At 34.6% G+C, this 21,145-nt stretch overlaps 3 protein-coding genes and 1 long non-coding RNA gene across 4 annotated transcripts; 3 read left to right on the top strand and 1 right to left on the bottom strand.

The window, feature by feature from the left end:
• Nucleotides 1-696: 696 nt before the first annotated feature.
• On the bottom strand, nt 697-1,497 carry LOC120130058. The gene has a single exon (XM_039147622.1). The coding sequence runs from the start codon at nt 1,495-1,497 to the stop codon at nt 697-699; it is 801 nt and encodes a 266-aa protein (XP_039003553.1).
• Nucleotides 1,498-3,585: 2,088 nt separating this feature from the next.
• Nucleotides 3,586-4,362, top strand: LOC120195831 (probable ribose-5-phosphate isomerase 2). Its single transcript, XM_039198028.1, has one exon. It carries the CDS (start codon nt 3,586-3,588, stop codon nt 4,360-4,362), a length of 777 nt encoding a protein of 258 aa, XP_039053959.1.
• An 11,412-nt stretch (nt 4,363-15,774) lies between these two features.
• On the top strand, nt 15,775-18,955 carry LOC120196798 (beta-glucuronosyltransferase GlcAT14A-like). Its single transcript, XM_039198748.1, has 4 exons — nt 15,775-16,455; nt 17,650-17,725; nt 17,816-17,958; nt 18,051-18,955. The coding sequence occupies exons 1-4, from the start codon at nt 15,972-15,974 to the stop codon at nt 18,566-18,568; spliced, it is 1,221 nt and encodes a 406-aa protein (XP_039054679.1). The 5' UTR covers nt 15,775-15,971; the 3' UTR covers nt 18,569-18,955.
• A 536-nt stretch (nt 18,956-19,491) lies between these two features.
• On the top strand, nt 19,492-19,730 carry LOC120123189. The gene is made up of 2 exons (XR_005516462.1): nt 19,492-19,593; nt 19,681-19,730. It is a non-coding gene; the product is annotated as an uncharacterized LOC120123189 (long non-coding RNA).
• The last annotated feature ends 1,415 nt before the right edge of the window (nt 19,731-21,145 follow it).

Genomic DNA, 21,145 nt, shown 5'->3' with positions numbered 1-21,145 from the left:
AATAAATAGAAATGATAATATTTTCGATATTTTTTTGTTAAATTTATTAAAAAATAATAATAAAATTAATAACGTATTTTCTAAATCATATATTAAGATAGATTTCAGCATGTGAGACTTTCTTTTATATATATATATATATATATATATTATTTTGTTTAATAAATTTTAAAAATATCCTATAAAACATAATATAGGTCACATCTCATCTTAGAAAAAATATACTAAAAAGTCAAAATTTATGTGGTTTTGTAAAGCAAGAATCATTAATCCAAGGCTCGAGCACCGAATAAAATAAAAAAGATTTAGGGATTATTAAGTATATTATCTCAGTAGAATTAAAATATTATATAATTTACCACCCAATTCGATCTTCTACTCAAACTGGACCCCCACTCTTCCAAACTATCTTACTAATCATATATAAACTTAATTCCTAAGCAAAAAAAATTGGATTAAATTAAAATTTCAATTTGTCATATCAATTATCCACTCAATGCTCAACAGAGAAGCAATTTATAAACATCCTTTTTCCTACCATGTAAACGACAGCTCGACGTAAAGTACATTAATGCCAAGGACCACCGCCGACCACCCCCTATATTCCGGCACCGATGTATCCTTTAACCACCCACAAAAAATATAATTTAAAATTTTCCTCATTTCAAAGGTCTCGAATTTCGCAAAAGAAAAAAATTACACATTTGGATTCCAAAGGCCCCATAAACGAGAATTGAATAGCCCTAACACGTCCAGTAACACCTTCCGAGCCAGACCCTTTTGGCTACTCGTCGCCGCCGCGTCCGCTGTTCCCGTCGTATGCACATCTCCATCTGAATCTGCTACCGGAAACACTTCAATCGCCTCCGCCTTTACAACTTCCTCTTTAACTTCTTTGTCATCCGTTGAGGCAGCAAAAACCGGTGCTTCCTTGTTGGGAAGCTCCAAGACAGGAGCTTTGCGGCCGGGCTGTCCCGGTGATTCGACGACTGGAACTTCAGCGACCCGAGTGGCCATTTTGCCGCTGCCGTCCTTCCTGTTGAGCCGCGCGCTTTTCTTGGAAGGCTTCTTGGTTTCCCCGTGAGTTAGATGCTCTTCGAAAGCTTCAATAACTTGATGGATACGCTCACCGTTGGGAGAAGAGTCCCAGCGAAACCAATAACTCGTGTAGCAGTCGAAACAGTCACAATCGAAAACGGGTGGCTTGTGGGCGGAACATCCACCCTTTGGGGCCATCTTTACTGCGGCCAGTGGTGATTTCTTGGCAGCTTTTTTCTTGGAAGAAAAATCTTGGCTCATTAAAGAGGAGGCGGTGGCAGTAGTGGTGGTTGTTTTGAGGGACCTGGTTATCATATAGGCCAAAACTTCCCTGTCCTCAAGAGAAAGGACTGAAGCAATAGCTAAAATGGCGGCCGGAAGAAGCTTCAAAACGGGAAGATAATCTTCACAAGAATAAGAAGGAGATGGGTATACTTTACCTATATTTTTGAGCTTCATGGTGGTCAGTAGGGTATGCAGAGAAGAAGATGAAGTTGTAACGGTGTTTTAGAGAAAGAAAATAAAAAGCAAAAAAAATTAAATTTTTGGGGTTCGAAATCTGGTAGTATTTGTTTACTTAAGAGACAAGGCAGAGAGGTCACGGGTTTAAATAATTACAGTCTCTGTTTCACGCCACTTTTGTTCTGGCGCGTGTAACTCACCTGATAGAATTATCTTAAGAATAAAATTGAATTAACTCATTAAATAAGGAGTTAAAAAGACAATTGATTTAATCAATGAGATTGTTTAAAAAATGAAAATGTATCTGTTTGGGTCAACTTCAATGCATACATACTTTTGGGTTTTTTTTACCGCATCTTATTGAATCTAATCTATATGCATTTTTCTTTAATATTTTGTATTTATTTTACCATCTATTCGAACTTAAGTTATTTCCTTGAAATTATTATTTATGCATTCAACAGTTATTATGATTTATATCAATTTAACAAAAAAAAAATCTGACTAAATTTTATATGTTTCAAGGTTTGGCAGAACTTCACGTGCATGGTTTCGGCAACAAATGCATGTCCTGAACAGATCGTTGCCGGTAAAAATGCATGTCCTGGAAAACATTTGCAGCTCAAACAACAATAGTATTACATTGTCAGCCGCAACAAATGGTGTCTAAATTATACCAAAGCTCCATTTTGAGTTGGGTGTATAGTCTCTATTTATTTCATTATCTTTTTTTTTTTTAATAATTTGGGATGTATAAGATAGGCTTAACATCTAAATAAGTGCTTAAATTATACCCTTTTTCCCGAATAGGTCTATACAGTATTTTTTTGGACCATTTAGTTGTCTAATGTAACAAATATTACCACATTAGAAACACAGGCAATCAACGACGTTAATTTCGAAATAATTCCAAAACTTTAAAAATATTCATTTCAAATCCTAAACCCACACCGACAGTCGCCCTTTGTCATTGATGAAGCTCCACCCGACCTCACCTCCCCCCGATGACAAAAACCCTATAAAATCGTGACCGATTGATGGTGAATCGACATTTTATATCACGTAAATCCTAAGATGAAAATCGTGATCCTACACGATTCCAACGGCTAATCAGCGACATCTACGATGACTTATAACTAGGATGATGACAAAGATAACGTCAGCGGCGGTGGTCATGGCTAGAAAGGGCAACGACGGTGGATTAGTGTTAGGATTTTAGGATTTTGAGGGTTTTTTTTGTAATTTAAAAGAAAGTATGCTTTTTTTATAAATATAATGATATATATATATATATATATATATATATATATTTTAAAAATCATAATTATCGGATTATGACACGTGTCATAATAAAGAAAACTAATGGTCGTTATATCTTGGACATTTAAAGTGATCATGTTTCTAACATTAGACACCTGAATGATCCAAAAAAATAAGATAGACACCTATATAAGAAAAATGATATAATTTAAGCACTTATTTGAGTATTAAGCCTATAAAATAATATATATTTATATTTTTAAATTATTAACAATGTATATACTTTAGAAACGTAATTATATAAACTTATAATATCTCGAGAAAATAACATTCATTTTAACTTGGAGAATATTCAAAGAGATATGATTTGATTGTTTGCCATCTATGCGCGAGTAATTCCCTTTTTCGCTGGAGAATGGTTGTGGTTTTTTAAAGGGTAAATATATATTTTAATATTTAAATTTAGTTTCTTTCGTATGCTTTGGTGTTTAACCCTTTTTTTAAAGTCCAATTAGATATATAAATTTGACTTTTTTTTAGACGCCTTCAATTCAAGCATAGGTTTAAGTTAATAGTTCAAGACTTGAACACATTGACATCAGTTGAATAGTTTTAGACACGAACAACATGTTTATCATATCGAATTTCTGAATGCTTCGTTGAAAGGAACGCGGCAGAATCGTTGAAAATGAAATCAATGTTTCTGGGAATATGCATGAGGTGAATAAAACCCACTCTTTCTTTTGCCCCATTTCACCCTTTAATTTATCCTCATATTGTTTTCGTTTAATCCGTTCTTCTCTATTAACCATTAACTCTCCAAGAATGGCGATTAAATGGTCCGAAAAAGCTGTCTCAGTGGAGGCTTTATCATTCTCTCCTCCCATTGTCATCCTAACCCAGGACGATTTGAAAAAAATCGCCGCTTACAAAGCCGTCGAGTTCGTCGAGTCGGGTATGGTTCTGGGTCTGGGCACCGGTTCGACTGCCAAATACGCCCTGGATCGAATCGGCGAGTTGCTCCGTCAAGGCAAGCTCACCAACATCGTCGGGATCCCCACGTCGAAGAAAACGCAAGAACAAGCTCTCTCTTTGGGTATCCCACTCTCGGATCTCGACAGGCATCCCACCATTGATTTAGCCATCGACGGCGCCGATGAAGTCGACCCGCATCTCAATCTCGTCAAAGGGAGAGGTGGGTCGCTTTTAAGAGAGAAAATGGTGGAAGGTGCTTGCAAGAAATTTGTCTGTATCGTCGATGAATCCAAATTGGTTAAACATTTGGGAGGTAACGGTTTAGCTCTGCCCGTTGAAGTCGTCCCCTTCTGCTGGAAATTCACTGCGAATAAACTCCAAAACTTATTCCAACGCTCTGGCTGCGTCGCCAAGCTGAGGAATGATTGTGAAGGGAATCCATTTGTGACGGATAATGGGAATTACATCGTCGATTTGTATTTAAAGAAAGAGCTGGGGGATTCGCAGATTGCCAGCGATGCTATATTGAGGGTTGCTGGTGTTGTTGAACACGGTATGTTTCTTGATATGGCCACCACTGTTATCGTTGCAGGTGAGCGTGGAATCACAATCAAGAATAAAGGTTAGGTGATATTTGTTCTTACGGTGTAAATTCTTTAAATTTTTTATGTTTGCGTTGCGTATATTACGCGCATACATTAGACTTCGCAGACTGTTTGTTTTTTAGAAGACAGAAGCTCTTCAAATATTTGCGCGAACTATTCTTGATGCAGACTTAGTTTTATGTCTTCAAAGGTCTTCAAACCTCTTCAAGAACAATTATAAAATATAGTTATTTATTAAAATAATTTTAAATAATTTAATAAGGTTATTTATTTTAAAATAATTTATTTTAAAATAATTTATTATAAAATAATTTATTTTAAAATAATTTATTATAAAATATGGATTGATTTATTTTAAATAATTTATTAGTATGGATTGATTTATTTTAAAATATGAATTGATTTATTATTATAGTTGTATGTATTGATTTATTTTAAATAATTTATTATTATGAATTGATTTATTTTAAAATATGAATTGATTTATTATTGTAGTTGTATGAATTGATTTATTTTAAATAATTTATTAGTATGGATTGATTTATTTTAAAATATGTATTGATTTATTTTAAATAATTTATTAGTATGGATTGATTTATTATTGTAGTTGTATGGATTGATTTATTTTAAATAATTTATTAGTATGGATTGATTTATTTTAAAATATGGATTGATTTATTTTAAATAATTTATTAGTATGGATTGATTTATTTTAAATAATTTATTAGTATGGATTGATTTATTTTAAAATATAGATTAATTTATTATTGTAGTTGTATGAATTGATTTATTTTAAAATATGGATTGATTTATTTTAAATAATTTATTAATATGGATTGATTTATTTTAAAATATGTATTGATTTATTTTAAATAATTTATTAGTATGAATTGATTTATTTATTAGTATGAATTGATTTATTATTGTAGTTGTATGGATTGATTTATTTTAAATAATTTATTAGTATGAATTGATTTATTTTAAAGTATGGATTGATTTATTATTGTAGTTGTATGGATTGATTTATTTTAAATAATTTATTACTATGAATTGATTTATTTTAAAATATGGATTGATTTATTTTAAATAATTTATTAGTATGGATTGATTTATTTTAAAATATGGATTGATTTATTTTAAATAATTTATTAGTATGGATTGATATATCTTAAAATATGGATTGATTTATTTTAAATAATTTATTAGTATGAATTGATTTATTTATTAATATGGATTGATTTATTATTGTAGTTGTATGGATTGATTTATTTTAAATAATTTATTAGTATGGATTGATTTATTTTAAAATATGGATTGATTTATTTTAAATAATTTATTAGTATGGATTGATTTATTTTAAAATATAGATTGATTTATTTTAAATAATTTATTAGTATGAATTGATTTATTTTAAATAATTTATTAGTATGGATTGATTTATTATTGTATTTGTATGGATTGATTTATTTTAAATAATTTATTAGTATGGATTGATTTATTTTAAATAATTTATTAGTATGAATTGATTTATTTTAAAATATGGATTGATTTATTATTGTAGTTGTATGGATTGATTTATTTTAAAATATGAATTGATTTATTTTAAATAATTTATTATTGTAGTTATATTGATTATTTAAATTTTAGTATTGTAAAACTAAAATTATTTAAATCTCAGTATTGCAAAACTCTTTTAAGTTTAAAAAACCAGTTTATTTATATTTCAGTTCATTTTAGCAGTATGCAGACGTTAAAAAACAAACAGTCTTATTCTTGCAGACTGCAGACTTTTGATCCACCTTTTCTGCTGCATATGCCTGCAGATGTGGTCCGCAGACTGCAGACCTTTTACCTCTGCAAAAACAAACACCACCTAAGTAGCATTTCGGGAAATCAAATTATTCTAACCCCTCTTAGTATATAGTGAATTAGTATTGATGTTCGCCTACTTTTTTGCATCCGTCGATTGACGAAGAGAAAATAAGAGAGGTCTTCTCTGGGATTTTTCTATGTCGTTTGGAGGCAAATGCAAGGGAAAATTGGGTTTAGCAATATCAGGATTCTCAGAGCTGTTGAGCTATAAGCATGATATATGTCAATTGTTATGATCAATCTAATATTAGTTCAAATTATTCGAATAAGCCCGAGTAGGTTCGATTCATCTCGAAACGGTGAGTACTCATGGCGATAAGCATTAGGGTATTGTTTAATATGTGGAAGAAGATGAGATCCAATTACATAGTTATTGCGTGGGGTCTATCTTTGGAACTCTTGCTTGTCTCTCAAGAATAATAGCTGCCATTTTGCCTCGTCTTAGCCACTATTGACTTGTAAAGTCTACCTTTGTTTGAAGACCAAAACGAAGCCTACTTTGAATAGAAGACTGGTGATTAGGTACATAAATGGGAAACAGCTGAACCATTCAATTCTAGTGATTCCTTCGTGGACTGTTCTAATAAAACTGCTCATCGTGGTTGATCGTTGGTCATCCCGGCCTACCTGGAAATCTCTTGTACTGGTTGACGTGTGAGGGGATATGTCGTTTCGGTCGGGACATAGCATTGAGATGCTTCCGCTCTTTAGAAAGCGTCGAGATCCTCTGTTGTAAACAATGTCGAGATACTTGCGTTAAATTTCATCTCTGAAAAGCGTTGAGATCCTCTACTGAAAAATAACGTCGAGATTCCTGGACTGAATTCATACATATAAAAACACTCAAAACAGCGTTGGAATGCTTCCGTTCAAAATCTATTTTAACAATCCTTTGAGAGACTTAAATTCCACCACTTATCTCCCCAAAATATTAAATCGGCTTAATAGTGTTTAAGGTCTTCAAATTTTTTAATTAATATAACCTCTGATTTTTTTTCATTTAATGCCTTCAATTCAGAAAAATAATTATTTCGATTCTTTATATTAAACTTTAAGATTCTGACAGTTCATTATGTCGATGAGATGATTTGTAACGGATGACAATGTAATAGAGAGGTATATTATTTTTTTTATCAAGTACAGAGCTAAATTATTGTTTAAAAATTTGAAGATTTGTTTATTTTTTTAAAAATAAAAATTATTTTAAATTTTAAATATAAAAATTATTAAAGAAACTAAAAAATTATTAAAAAATAAAATTATATAAAAAAATATAAAATAATACATTCTTAATTATTACTTAAAAAATAAAACTTTATAATATTTAATATATATATTATACATAATATATTAGTCATATAAACACAAACAAATCAATAATATCAATAATCAAATTAATAAAATTAATATATATTTTTAAATATAAAAATCAAATATATTTTAAATTTCATAAATATATATCAATCATCTCTATAAATATCATCACTTTCATATATATATATATATATTCATTATTATATAATTATATCATAACACCTAATATAAATATATAAAGCGACAATCATTTAATTTCACCATCAAAACAAACGAAAGAAATTTAAAAATTTTCATATGGAACAAAAAGTATTAAGTTTTTTAATCATTTTCATTGACATGGAGGGAGAGGGCTAAATTACATAACGGACACCGTTGGCTTTTAATTTTACCTTTCTGACACCGTTTGACCAATATTTCCAGAAGTAGCACATTTTCTGCTGAGTTGGCAAAGGCGCGTCCCCGGGGACGCGCTTTACCCGTGTTTTCGCTGAGTTGGATGCCACGTGTGAAAGGCGCGTCCCCGGGGACGCGCCTTTGCCATATCAGCAAACACGTGTGGAAAGCGCATCCCCGGGACGCGCCCCCATTAAATGTCATAAATGCCCCCATCCGTTTTCCTAACTACCCCTCCTCCTCCCCTATATAAACCCCCTCAACCCTCCCTCATTCTTCACACCAAAATCATCTTCTCCTCTCTTATATAACTCAAATTCTCCATCTATTTGAGTTTTAAATTTGTTATTAGTGGTAAGAAATTTATTTTTATGTTAGTATTTTTTAAATAGTTATTATTTTTTATATTAATATATTTATGTAAATATTATTTTTTTTATTAAAATAATATTTATATAATTATTATTTATTTAGAATTATTAATTTTTTTTTGCTAATTATATTGTTTTGTCTACAGTTATAATGGAAAACGAAATGCTGTTGCGATTGGATATTGATCATATCTCCAGACATTTTAGCGATATGGTAATATTTTTTATAATTAATGTTAATATTTAAATTTATTTTTATTTTAAAGTTATTATGAATTTATATTAATTTTTATTTTTTATAATATATATTATTTAGGATGCTGATCGTATTTTAGAAACTTTTATTAAAAATCCACGTATACCGACACCGGAACGTATTTTGCCATATTTGGCTTCTGCTGGGTTCGGGTATATTGCAACAATTATAGGCGGTTGCAAACTCGAACCTGTCCTAATTTCTGCACTGATTGAGAGGTGGAGGCCCGAGACACACACTTTTCACCTTCCATGTGGAGAGGCAACAATTACATTGGAGGATGTCTCTATGCATCTGGGGCTTCCCGTCGACGGAAATATGATGTGTGGTATGGCGGATGGTGATTGGCAATCAATGTGCATTGATTATCTTGGAGCTTCTCCGCCAGAGTTTAATGGAGGTAGAATAGCTTTATCTTGGTTGAAAGCTAATTTTGAGGTTTTAAATGAAAATGCTTCAGAGGATCAAGCAAAGGCATGTGCTCGGGCATATATTCTACGAATAATTGGAGGAATATTGATGCCCGACAAATCTCGCAACCAGGTGCATTGTATGTGGTTGCGGCATCTGATCGATTTTGATGAAGCTGGAAGATATAGTTGGGGTGCTGCAGTTTTGGCATTTCTCTTTAGAGAAATGTGTCGGGCGACGAATTATAAGAAAACTGCTATCGGTGGATGTCTTCTGCTTCTACAATCATGGGCGTGGTTCCGCATGTCTTTCTTATGCCCGATCGTGAATGAACCATACGTATTCCCCTTATTGTTGAGGTAATTTTCGAACTAAATTTTGATTTAAATATTTTCAATTAAATAGGGTGATATTTAGTTTATATTATATTTCATAGGTGGTCGATGAAAAGAAAGGACCATAAAAGTATACCTACTGGGTTAGAGGAAATTCGTTTACTTATTGATACGAAAGCTGGGTCTGAGGTATGTTTTTAAATTTGTTTAATTATTAATATTTTAATTTAAAATGTTAGATATAATTAGAATATTTTATTTATTTGAATTGTATATTTATATTTCAGTTTCAGTGGATAACTTATGCGAGCGATGAAGTGAAAGCTTGCATCCCACCCCACCTTAGTGGGTCATTAGAGGTATGGATATCGGTTATACCTCTTATATGTTATGCTATTATTGAGTGGCATCCAGTTGATCGCGTGCTCCGTCAGTATGGTTGTACGCAATATATTCCTGGAGCTCCTAGGAATTTAGACGACGTGCATAACATAGATAGACGGGGAAAGAAAGATGTTAACTGGGTGGTGAGACACAGAGATTGGATTGCGCTTTGGGAGAACCGATATACACTGTTGGCCCCTCGACAATATTACGCTGAAACTGGTCATATGGTTACGGATAACTATATGGACTGGTTTAATGAAAATGGGAAGTCGTTTCTACTTTTGGCGGAAGCACGAGGGGTTAACATTCCTAGGCGCCGAGAAAGACGTCAACCGTCTCAATATCATCGTCCCCCGACGCGTGGACGGAGAGAAGGCGCTACCGGTTCTGCATCAGTCCCACCACAACATCCTTATTCGTCGATGCCGCATGGGTACATGCCCAGCCCTCCACTTCATATGCCAAGCCCACCAGTTTATATGCCATCTCCGCAGGGTTACATTCCGAGCCCGCAGGGTTACATTCCTAGCCCGCCAGGTTACATGCCTAGCCCGCAGGGTTTTATACCATATGGAGGTGCATATACGACTATGTTTAATGATCCAGCATATGGTTCATATGCATCTTATTTGGCTGGTGGTGCTTCTCCGCAGACACCTCAATCTCCATCTGGATCACATACATCGATGCCAATGTTTCCACAGTTTCCACAGTTCCCGGGGAGCGGTGGGATTGTTACTAGCACTCCTCCAGGGTCGTTATTTTATACAGGCCCTTCAGCCCCTTCAGCGTCATCTACACCAAATGAAGAAAATGCTGCTGATGATGATAGTGAAGATGAGGAGACTGAAGAACAAGTTCCACGAAGAAATCCTCCACGAAATAGGCAACCACCGCCATGTGGAACTCATTCGAGAAGACGACATCGGTGATCCAGTTATATTTAATGTTATTTAAATAATTATATTTCAGAATTTTATGTAATTTGGTTATGTTATTTAAATGTTTCATGGTTGTTACATACATATTTTTTAATGTTATTTTTTATTAACATTTAACATTAAATGTTTGATAAATGTTTTTAAAATACAAATTATATTATTCGAAATTTAAAATAAAATAAAAATAATATTATTCAAATTTAAATTTAAAATATAAATTATAGTATTCGAAATTTAACATTAAATTTCAACTTAATATTCCAATTGTATTCGAAATTAAAAGTTATATTCCAATTATAGTTCACAATACTTAAATTGAAATTAAATTTATCCATACATATGATTTTATCATTAACATATATATTAAAACGTATACATTAAAATCAACTTATGTTGAGTTCATCGATCGACGGAATCAGCCAAGAGGGGGGTGAATTGGAAATTTATTCAATGTCACATTTCAATGCTCATTCCATACAATTTCAATGTCACAATCAACTTATCACTTCACATTTATTCAATTTATCCATAACATTTTATCTAATTTATTCAAACTTCACATAACGTTTTAATTTAAGTTATTCTTAACTTGCTGAACTTTCAAAAGAAGTTAAATTTTGGTTATAATTTACCTGATTTACTGATATATCTAGTGTCCCCGAGGGACATGAGTGACATAATAGGGCAATGATAACATATTCTCTGATGAAATAATGAAAGGCGCGCCCCCGGGAACGCGCCTTCATGTGAATAGTGAAATAATAGGTACTGATATATCTAGTGTCCCCGAGGGACATGAGTGACATAATAGGGCAATGATAACATATTCTCTGATGAAATAATGGAAGGCGCGCCCTCGGGAACGCGCCTTCATGTGAATAGTGAAATAATAGGTACTGATATATCTAGTGTCCCCGAGGGACATGAGTGACATAATAGGGCAATGATAACATATTCTCTGACAAAATAATGGAAGGCACGCCCCCGGGAACGCGCCTTCATGTCCCCTGAGAAATAATAGGTAATGATATATCTAGTGTCCCCGAGGGACATGAGTGACATAATAGGGCAATGATAACATATTCTCTGACGAAATAATGGAAGGCGCGCCCCCGGGAACGCGCCTTCATGTGAATAGTGAAATAACAGGTACTGATATATCTAGTGTCCCCGAGGGACATGAGTGACATAATAGGGCAATGATAACATATTCTCTGACAAAATAATGGAAGGCGCGCCCCCGGGAACTCGCCTTCATGTCCCCTGAGAAATAATAGGTAATGATATATCTAGTGTCCCCGAGGGACATCAGTGACATAATAGGGCAATGATAACATATTCTCTGACGAAATAATGGAAGGCGCGCCCCCGGGAACGCGCCTTCATGTGAATAGTACTCCGATTATAGACACTATTATATGCGACGTATTATAAACTTTCAAAACAAACTTCAGTTCACAATCTTTCAAATTCTCAAATTCCCAAACTCTAAATTCTCAAATTCTCTGAAAATGAGTCATCTTTATGCTGTTGTTTTGTATGATGGAGAAATTAAGGAAGCTGAAGAGGGTGTTGTTTTTGAGTCAGATCATTATATCCCCTTAACCTTGAAGAGAAACATCACAATTGAGGAGTTAATCACAAAAATTTCGTTAAAGATTCGTGTAGTAGGCCAGAGAAGACTATCTTCACTTCAGTACAGATTTCCTACTGAACTTTTTCTCTCACGTATACATCATTTCAGCTTTCAAACGATGATGATGTTTCTATGATGGTTGATGCTCATATGGGGAGTTCACAATCTCTTATTGAAATGTATGCCACTTTTATTGAGGTTCGTGCAACTCGTGGTCTCTCATATTCCTCTCACTTTGGCATTACATATCAAACTGATCAAGTTGATAGCCCGACACAACTGATCTGTAATGATTTCACATCATTAATGGCGGATCCAACGCCATATACCATGCCATCAAGTTTAATAGGAAGGCATTCATCTGCAACTGCTTATGATCTCAACCCACGTGGCTTCACCAATAATCCATATGGCAACATCTCTTCTACTTCAAGGGGTAGACATTCATCTGCCAATGTTTTCGACTTACATATGGAAATGCCAACGAGACGACAGTCTATTCACATCCCACATGATACAATGGCCTCAAGTTCAAGGGGAGGACACGCAAGCGGGAACTTATTTGACCTCAACATTGGATTATCGGAGGAACTCTCATCTCCACCAGAAGAACCTCTTCGGGAGCCAGGTGCAGATGGTGCTGAAACGGGATTATTCGTTGAACCTGACTCACCACAGTTTAACGTACATTTTGATGATGACGAGGATGACGTTCCGATAAATACAACACCAGCCGAACTTCCTGCACATATGTATGAGGCTGATTATGATGCAATGTATGAGCCTGAATTTCCAGATCTTCCTGATGTTGGCAACTATGGACTTCAATCTTCAGTCAATGACGGTAATTTACATATTGGAATGGAGTTCGCATCGAAGGAGGAAGCAATGATGGCAATAAAGAGTTACAATATTCATAACTCAGTTCAGTCCCGAGTTGATCGATCTAACACGGAGAAATATGTCTGCTACTGCGTCCAACGTCACAACGGATGTCAATGGATGGTCCGTGTATCAAAGAGGAAGAGGAAGAACAACTTATGGGAACTAGCCAGATACAACGGTCCTCATACATGTTGTGCAACAGGTATAAACCAGGATCATCCCAACTTGGACTCCAACATTATTTGTCAAGCAATCATGCCCATTGTGAAGCAAAGCTCTCATATAGCTGTTGCAGTGTTGATTTCTGCTATACAGTCACAATATGGGTACACTGTCTCATATAAAAAAGCGTGGTTGGCAAAACAGAATGCCATTTACAAACTTCATGGCGAATGGGATTCCTCTTACAACGAGCTGCCCAGTTGGTTTCATGTTGTGCAAAGACTTAATCCCGGGATAATTGTTGAGTTCGAAACTCAACATCATTACGTGAATGATCGAATGGTTCGCGATCGCTGCCAATTTTACCGAGTCTTTTGGACTTACCCTCAGTGTATTAATGCAGTCAAGTACTGTAAACCAATTGTCCAAAATTGATGGTACTTTCTTGTATGGGAAATACAAGCAAGTTTTATTATTGGCTGTGGTCCAAGATGGAAACCGCAATATTCTTCCTGTTGCGTTTTCCCTCGTTCAAGGAGAAGACACTGAGTCTTGGGCTTTTTTCCTTAAAAATTTACGTTTACATGTTGTCACCAGGGAACGACTATGCATTATTTCAGACCGAGGAGCCGGGATAAAAGCAGCAATGGACTCTTTGGGTACAATGTATAGACTTCCACATGTTCAACATCGTTATTGTGTCCGTCATATTGCTGCAAACTATTACGGAAAATACAAGAAGAACGATGAACGTCAGTTAGTCGTGCGGATGGGTATGTTACTTTTTCCCAATTTTTCTATCAATTTCTTATTACTTATTTATACTTCATATTAACTATTACATATTTCTAATGGCTTAGGTTACGAACTCTTACCTCAAAGGTTTGAGTCGATGCTACAAGAGCTGTTTGGCAAAAATAAGAAGGGGTGCGAGTACATTATGGACATCAGCAAAGAAATGTGGACAAATGCATATGACGGGGGGTATCGCTATGGTCATATGACAACAAACTTGGCTGAAGCAATAAATTCAACCTTAAAGGGGGCGCGTCATTTACCAATCACGGCGTTGGTTAAAACGACTTATTTTCATTTGGGTCAACTCTTTGCAAAGCTCGGTGGACAAGCTCTTACTTGGATGCAAAACAGACATATTTACCACCCAAGACTAGTAGTTGATTTACAGAAAAAAGTGGCTGCATCAAATGGGATGTTAGTTACAAATTTTTCTCGCACCCGTGAATTGTTTCGTGTAACCAAAATGCCACGCCCGCTGCAAGGGATTGAAGCTAACTCTTTCAGAGTTAATCTGCAAGAGAGGTGGTGCGATTGTGGTTTCTTTCAAGCACTCAAATATCCATGCTCTCATGTCATTGCTGCTTGCTCACATTCGCATTTGGACTACAAAAATTATGTTGATCCCGTATACCAACTTTCACAAGTATTCAAGGTATATGAATTTGAGTTTCCGCCCATAGGAAACGAAAGAGACCCAAATGAGATTCAAACTTGGCTTACAATTGTACCAGATCCATTGCTATTGAGGGACTCAGGTCGTCCAAAATCTACTAGAATACATTGTGATATGGATATTCGGGAGAAGTCAACAGAACAAAAACGATGTGGGCATTGTAGAAACATCGGGCACAATAGAAAAAAATGTCCAGCTCTGTTATCATCATATAACCGTTAACTCTTATGTAATTAATATTGTATTTAAATGAATGTTTTTGTTTCTAATAATTTAATGTTATTGCATTTATATAATTTGTCAATGTATGTACACCTAAATAATTTTTTTTAACTTTTAAATACATAAATATATTTAATATATTTATTTAATATAATAATTAATATTATTAGTTATAATTTTTTTTTAAATATAATAATAATTCAACCTTCTAAGTAGAGAAAAATATTAAATTAAACAAATTAAAAGTTATTAAAAAATTTATGTATACGATGACACATTTCATGTTCTGATTGGAGGATTAAATTTATTAAATTAAATTTTCAATAAGACTAATTTTATAAAATATGTAAGTCTTGAAGATTAAATATGTAATTATACTAATTTATTAACTTATGCATCAATATTTTCGTTAAATATTGATATGAGATGACTAGATTGATAACATTTAAATAATTAACTGATAAAATTAATAGATCGATAATCAAAATAAAAAATAATCGAAACTTGATAATTCTTACATTATAATCGAAACATTTTACATAATATATTATTAATTTATAATAATAATAAAAATAAACTATTTATTATAAAACAAAATACGTGTCTGCTGATATGGTAAAGGCGCGTCCCGGGGACGCGCCTTTACCAACTCAATAGAAAGGATGTTATTTCTGAAAATATTGATCAAACGGTATCAGAAAGGTAAAATTAAAAGCAAACGGTGTCTAATTTAGCCGAGAGAGAGAGAATTCAGTAGGAAATCACTGTGCTGATCTAGATTTTATGTTCAGTGCTCTGAAACCAAAGATCCCCAAATGCCCATTTCCTCGAGCATCTTCAAAATCCAAATTTAGCCCCGTTTCCACTCCTCTGATCATCGGTAAACCCATATGCTCAAAATCTTGATCTTTGGATCAAAACTCACCCCAGAAAGAGTTGCAATTGTTTCAAATATCTTGAAACACTGCTGTTATGGGAGCTGAAAAGAAATGGTTTTTCACTCTCTTCTCCACAACATTTCTCTCCCTTCTTCTCCTCTTACTTTACTCAATATCAGCTTTCAGTTCCCCAAGACCTTTCTTTTCACTCGTCCAACACGGACCTCATTATCCACCGGCATTTGGGTACTACATATTTGGTGGAAAAGGTGATAAAGATCGGATCTTTAGGCTACTTCTTGCTGTCTATCATCCTAGGAATCGGTACTTGTTGCAACTTGGAGCTGATGCTTCTGATGAGGAAAGGTATAGCTTGGCCCTGGCTTTGAAATCTGTACCTGCTATTAGGAGCTTTGGGAATGTGGATGTCATTGGGAAGCCTGATCAGTCTTCTTATATGGGTTCCACGCATATTGCTGCCACGTTGCACTCTGCTTCTGTTTTGATGAAGGTCGACAATGGCTGGGATTGGTTTATTGCTTTGAGTGCTTTGGATTATCCCTTGGTTACTCAAGACGGTAAGCAATTTCTTTTCGTTTGACCTTTTGTTTTGGATTTATGCTGTTCTCTTTTGTATGGGTTAGCAAGTAGAATTGAGGTTTTTGATTTGAAGAAAAAGTTTTGACTTTTGAGTTTACAAGCTCTTGATGTAGTTGAAATTACTTGAAATTTATATAAATTTACTTTGGTTTAATAAGAAATGGGACTTAAGATTTATGATTAAGGTGTTCGTTATGATCAATGGGATTGGTTTAGGATTCTATATTGGATTTAGGTTGCTGTTTGCTGAGAAATCAGTGTTATCAGTATTCATATTTGGCCTGAAGAGAGTTTTCTTTGAGTTATTCTGCCAAAGTTTGGTGCAAGTACATTGCAACAAACCGGCTTCAATTTCGAATGCTGTAAATAATTCCAGGAAAATTCTTGATTTTGATCATGTTTCTGGCTAGTTTATCGTTCCGTTTACATTATCATGAATCCAAAAAAAAATTTGTGCTGTTACTTCTTATCAAGGTTTTGGTTTGCTCATATGTAGGATTTAGTGCTGAACAAAGCATATGAGTTGAAGCATTGTATATTTTGGGGCATTTCTAATAATGCAGAAACAATGTTGTCAAGGGAGCGTGGCGTATTGTAGGCACTTAAACCCTTACATTGCCTCAGGCACTATGCGCGAAAAAGAAAGCGCTAGCCTGAGTGAAGTAATAAACTTAGGGTGTCAACTAAAGCGCTCTAAAATATGTCATGGATGATGGTTGACATATTTTTTAACTTGATGAGTGTCTTTAGTTGATTTCCTTTGATGGTTCAGGAGGTTTTGTCCTAGATTTCCCTTCTTTTGGTATAAATGTACAGAGTTTTGCTAAAACTTTTAGTTTAGTGCAACTGTGCAAGGAACTTTTGAACCTAATTCCTGCCGTATTTGTTTCATTGCTAGAGTCACTCGCTTATTTACAGATGGTCCAACACTCTGAATGTTTAGATTTCTAGGCCTGCTTTTGAGATGGTCAGTCATTGTTGGTTGGACATTAGTTTTACAATTTTCAGTCATTTTATATATGAAGCTGGATACTTAAGCTAATACACTTTTGCAGTTGGGCAGAAGGGCTATAATTTGCTTTTCTTGATAGAAATAACTGATATCTTTTCTTCGGCATACCTTTATTCGTAATTGAATCAACTCTTTCTTCTTTTGTTCTGTTTTATCTCAGATCTGTCACACGTATTCTCCTCGGTTAGGCGGGACCTCAATTTCCTTGATCATACTAGTGAGCTTGGGTGGAAAGAGTAGGCAAAACCCTTTTCATGAATCATATACGTCCTTCCTGTGCCAGTTATAATAAAAATCTTGTTCATGCCGGTTTACTTTCAATGCAGAGGTCAAAGGATCCAGCCTGTCGTAGTTGATCCAGCGATATACCTATCTAGAAGGACCCAGATTTTTCATGCTACCGAGAAACGACAAACGCCAGATGCCTTTAAAATATTCACAGGCAAAGTCTACTATCAATATCATTTCTGTCTGTTGCCACTCATGATATACATAAAAAATATATTTATGACTTGTTTTCTTTGGAGATGCTACTCATTTACATTTTGGTGTTGAATTCAGGTTCTCCATGGGTCGTCTTAAGCAGATCCTTTCTGGAATTTTGCATTCTCGGTTGGGACAATCTGCCTCGGACACTTCTGATGTATTTCAACAACGTTATGTTATCCGAAGAAAGCTATTTCCACTCCGTCATATGCAATTCCCCGGAGTTCAAGAACACCACTGTTAACAGTGATTTAAGATATATGATCTGGGACAATCCTCCAAAGATGGAACCCCACTTCCTCAATATTTCGGATTATGATCAAATGGCTCAAAGTGGAGCGGCATTCGCGAGACAGTTTAAAAAAGACGAACCTCTGTTGGGCATGGTTGACGAAAAAATCCTCAAGCGTAATGGGCGGAACCGAGTTTCCCCAGGGGCATGGTGCACCGGCCGGAATAGCTGGTGGTCGGATCCTTGCTCACAATGGGGAGATGTAAATGTCCTAAAGCCCGGACCTCAGGCGAAGAAGTTAGAAGAAACCATGACGAACCTCCTGGACGACTGGAGTTCACAGTCTAATCAATGCACATGAGGGAAGGAGCATGAAACTGAACTGAAAGGTGAATATTTTGGAGACACGGTGCCGTTCTCATTGCTTCTGAATTTCATCGAAAGTTTGAAAAATTACCATCAAACGAGATTCATCGTCGGGATGTCTGTAAGGCTATTTTCCAGAGGGGGGGTGGGTTCCTTGATTCACACAGGCTACGATTGTGAAGCGAGTTGAGTTTGGGAGGTTAAGGGGATAGTATTTAATGGTGAAAACCATACCAGAAGGTTCTTCAAATGAGGAAAGATGAACTCCCTTGTGAGCTGCCATTTGCATGCTGTTGTATGTTCTATACACATTTTACCTGTGACGTTGATGTTAGAAGACAACTTCATTCATTAAAAATTCCCGTACGACCTCATTACTGCATACGATTCGATTATATATACGGATACAAATTATTGATGAATACACTAACATACGACCTCATTAAAATATTGATGCCCAACTATTTCTCTCCATTATAATATGTGAAATCAGCTGCTTTCTCATCATTACTAAGGAAGCCATTATTGAACAAAAAAAATATGGTGGAAATCTATCCACGAGTACAGGGGGTGTGTGGGGGACTGGGGACAAGATAATTTACATATTATTTTGTGGAAGAGTGGCCTATTGACATCTAAAGTCATGTCACCCATCACATGTAATGCTTCAAAGAAAATAATATTAATATATCTTAATTAAATTAAATTGAAAAAGGGTTAAAAAGCAAAAGAATTAAAGAATTCTCATAAAACAGCACAAACTAAATGGTTAAGCGACACAAATCATGATCATACTTTAATATTTACGTAAACTCCATAATCAACTTGGTCCTATAAGTACACCCCACCAGTATCTCATATTTTGTTCCATGCCCAAAACAAAACACATTTTGACACCCCATTTCTCTTCTTCTCCAGTCTCCCTCTCTCAAAACAATGGGTGCCTTGGACTCTCTTTCTCACAATATTTCTGATCTGATAACTGTGCATGGCAAAAAGAGGAGGCGTAAAGTCATGCAGGTATTAATATATCCTTTCATTGTAATTTTTTTTTTATTTCGAGTCGATTATATATCTGTTTTAAGAACACATGGTGTTGATTTGCAGACAGTTGAGATCAAGGTTAAGATGGACTGTGATGGCTGTGAAAGGAGAGTAAAAAACGCTGTTTCCTCCATGAAAGGTGCAGTTTCAAACATCTCTTCCTCTCTTCACCTTATAAAAATGGTTCGAAACATGTGTGTATAGTTGTAAACTATAAGTTTCTCGGGAAACAAACAGAGTAGCAGTTGGAAAATATCTTCCTTTTACCCTAATGCATTTCTGATTCTCAATTTCTCACAAACCAAACACATCCTTAACCTCAAGTCATATGTTTTAGTCATAAACCAACTACACACATCATCTTCCCATTTCTTAAACATATATTTAAAGACTTTACCTCAAATTTATTCTTTTTCCGTTTTTTTAAAACTATTCGGAGTAATTTTTTTCTGTATCTTGTTTAGGAGTGAAATCTGTGGACGTGAACCGGAAGCAAAGCTGAGTGAGTGTCACCGGATACGTCGAGCCGAATAAGGTGATAAAGAAAGTGAAAAGCACAAGGAAAAGAACTGAGTTTTGGCCTTACGTCCCTTACAACTTAGTGGCGTACCCTTACGTTGCTCAAGCTTATGATAAGAAGGCGCCGTCCAGGTACGTCAAGAACGCCGTGCAAGCACTGCCGATTCCGAACGCCGTGGACGAGAAGTTTGTATCTATCGTTAGCGGCGAAAATCCAAACGCATGTTCCATCATGTTGAAGCTAATTTGACGGAGAAGAAAGTTAAAATGGTTATGGCCAAGGGCCTACTCGGATGGGGAGGGGACACAATTTGTTCTCTACACAAAGCATAATTAATTTGTGGAGAATTATTTAATAGAAAAATGAAGTAAAATTTAGGTTTCATACATGTGTATATTTAAATTTTATTTGTATTTTAAACCTTAATTTATTGCACTTAATTTGAAGGAAGAGTCGTAATTGATGATCTATAGTAGTTTTTATACAAAATTTAAGATCGTGTAGTCTTTCCAATCTTTAGAGAAAAATGGTTGAAGAAGAAGATTAAGAAGAAAAATAACATTTTTTTAGTCAGGCATAAATATTTTATAATGATTTTTTATGTCAATGGCAAATTTAGAGTTATAATAGTTACTCAAAATACGAACAAATTAAATAAATATAATTAATAATAAATTTAATATTAACATATTACATGAAATTTCCAATAATCATGTCCAACGTCATATAAAAAGAAAGTGGTTGATGAAAGATGGTTAGTCGAAGAGTATGAAAGCAAATCTAGAAGAGAACTCTTTTTGATTTGGAGACTTTGATTTTCAACGAAACTATACGTAAAGTACACATATGGTCCCTCGATTATAGGATATTATGTTGTTGAGTCTCTCGATTATTAAAAGTTATAAAATGGTCTCCGACTGTAGGGAGTTGCTTTGTTAAGTACCCCAACTATTAAAAGTTACAAAATGATCACTCGACTATTTATTATGTTCCAAACTTGTCCTTTTT

This window comes from Hibiscus syriacus, unplaced genomic scaffold (genome assembly GCF_006381635.1).
Source record: "Hibiscus syriacus cultivar Baekdansim isolate YM2019G1 unplaced genomic scaffold, ASM638163v2 tig00000002_pilon, whole genome shotgun sequence".
Taxonomy (NCBI): domain Eukaryota; kingdom Viridiplantae; phylum Streptophyta; class Magnoliopsida; order Malvales; family Malvaceae; genus Hibiscus; species Hibiscus syriacus.
Note: the sequence above shows the minus strand (reverse complement) of the source record. Positions and strands in the feature narration are given on the sequence as shown.

Excerpts from the sequence above, each read along its gene's own strand:
- LOC120130058 (XM_039147622.1), bottom strand. The coding sequence starts at position 1,497 with ATGAAGCTCAAAAATATAGGTAAAGTATACCCATCTCCTTCTTATTCT.
- LOC120195831 (XM_039198028.1), top strand. The coding sequence starts at position 3,586 with ATGGCGATTAAATGGTCCGAAAAAGCTGTCTCAGTGGAGGCTTTATCA.
- LOC120196798 (XM_039198748.1), top strand. The coding sequence starts at position 15,972 with ATGGGAGCTGAAAAGAAATGGTTTTTCACTCTCTTCTCCACAACATTT. Across the intron at positions 17,726-17,815 it reads AGTGAGCTTGGGTGGAAAGA|AGGTCAAAGGATCCAGCCTG; the intron begins GTAGGCAAAACC and ends CTTTCAATGCAG. Across the intron at positions 17,959-18,050 it reads CTACTATCAATATCATTTCT|GTTCTCCATGGGTCGTCTTA; the intron begins GTCTGTTGCCAC and ends TGTTGAATTCAG.